This window comes from Entamoeba nuttalli, assembly GCF_000257125.1.
Source record: "Entamoeba nuttalli P19 unplaced genomic scaffold asmbl_4070, whole genome shotgun sequence".
NCBI lineage: Eukaryota > Evosea > Mastigamoebida > Endamoebidae > Entamoeba > Entamoeba nuttalli.
This window is the reverse complement of record NW_008576534.1, coordinates 16-1557: the sequence shown is the minus strand read 5'-3', so window position 1 is coordinate 1557 and position 1542 is coordinate 16. Positions and strand designations below refer to the sequence as shown.

The 1542-nt window shown below is 25.6% G+C and overlaps 1 protein-coding gene across 1 annotated transcript; it reads left to right on the top strand.

The window, feature by feature from the left end:
- Positions 1 to 602: 602 nt before the first annotated feature.
- On the top strand, positions 603 to 1295 carry ENU1_091950 (hypothetical protein; the record flags this gene model as incomplete). Its single annotated transcript, XM_008859056.1, has 1 exon — positions 603 to 1295. One exon carries the CDS (start codon positions 603 to 605, stop codon positions 1293 to 1295), a length of 693 nt encoding a protein of 230 aa, XP_008857278.1.
- Positions 1296 to 1542: the final 247 nt, after the last annotated feature.

The following is a 1542-nucleotide window of genomic DNA, read 5'->3' as shown; positions in this document are numbered from 1 at the left end:
TTATTAAATGAATAAAGGTTTTCAGTTTTTTTTTACGATTTTAAAATTACAACTCAAAAACAAGTGGAACAAATAATTTGTGTCGAAAGCTATTTGCCAGAAGAAGAATACCGGAACAAATAGATATAATTGTGAGAGTAATAGAACTACCCCTATTCTAAAAATATATAAAAAAGTGTAATTTTAATTGAAATAAAATGACACAACATTTTTGGAACGAGAGATATCAGTAAGAAAAGTCAAGAATTAAAAAAAAATAAAAAATTGAAAAGTAAATTTCCTGATATATTAAGAATATCTACTTTATACCAAAAGTTCATGTTAAGAACTACTAATAGAACCCCCAAAAGGTGAGTAAAGAGATATGAATAGTATAAATAGTTAAAAAGAATAATAATAATGTACTATCAAAAAAAAAAATAATAAATTTCAAGAAGATAGTTTAGATGAAATATACTTGCTCTAAAAATATTTTTTTTATTGAAACTATTCAAACCATCCTACGAAGTTTAATAGTTAATTGTGCCTTTAAGTAAAATTGTATTTCTTTGATATATAAACTCATCTACCAAAATTATTCAACAATATCATTTCTTAATACTATGTCTGTTTATTCTTCTTTTAGAGAACTTCCTTCACAATGTCATTCAACTTCTTTATTATCAAAGAAATTAGTTTCAACTTGTGTTCAATCAAAAAGAAATATGAAAAATTTTGAGTCTATTCAACAAGCTTTCCTCATTGCTCTTCTTAATAAATTTGGGAGTTTTATTTTAGAACGTCCTATTAAACGTTCTAAAGTTACTTTTCAGACTCTAAAAGTAAAATCTTTTAGTTTATTAAAAGAAACAATTGAAGTTGCTGAATTGGTTGATAGCTGTTGTAAAGCTCGTTCAGAAGTAGAGTTATCTCATGGAATAAGTAAAGAACGTGTAAAAAGAAGATTTGATAAAAATCGTTTTATTTTTCTTTCAAACCTCCTCTTAGATATTGCAACTGAACTTGGCTATTTTTTTGAAACTAAAATGGCTCGAAATGCTGGTGGTGTTATTCAATTAGAAAAAATAAGAAAAACATTCTATCACTCACAACTCCTCTTTAGTCAAGAAGAAATGATGGTTCGTGGAGTTGCATTGAATAGGTATGTATTTTCTTTAACTGACAACGTTGATAAACTTGGAAAATTAGATAGAAATGATCCTATTATCATTAAAATCCTTTTTGATCCAATTGAAACTGTACAAAGAGGATGGAATGTTAGAGTCAAACAGGATGAATGTGAATCAAAAGAGTAATGGAGTTTAATTCATTTTCTTGTAGATTTTCTACACTTGAATATAGTTTTTAATTCAAAGTTTGTTCAGAATTATTATTTCCTTTTTATTATCTCTTTCAATTTTCAAATTTTATTTTTATACTACTTGAATTGTTGATATATTACTTTTATTCATTTCATCTACTACGTTAGTAGATGTATTGTGAAACGATTTGTCTTTATTAATAACATCTTCTTTACTTCTTTGAGTAGAACCAAAAATAATT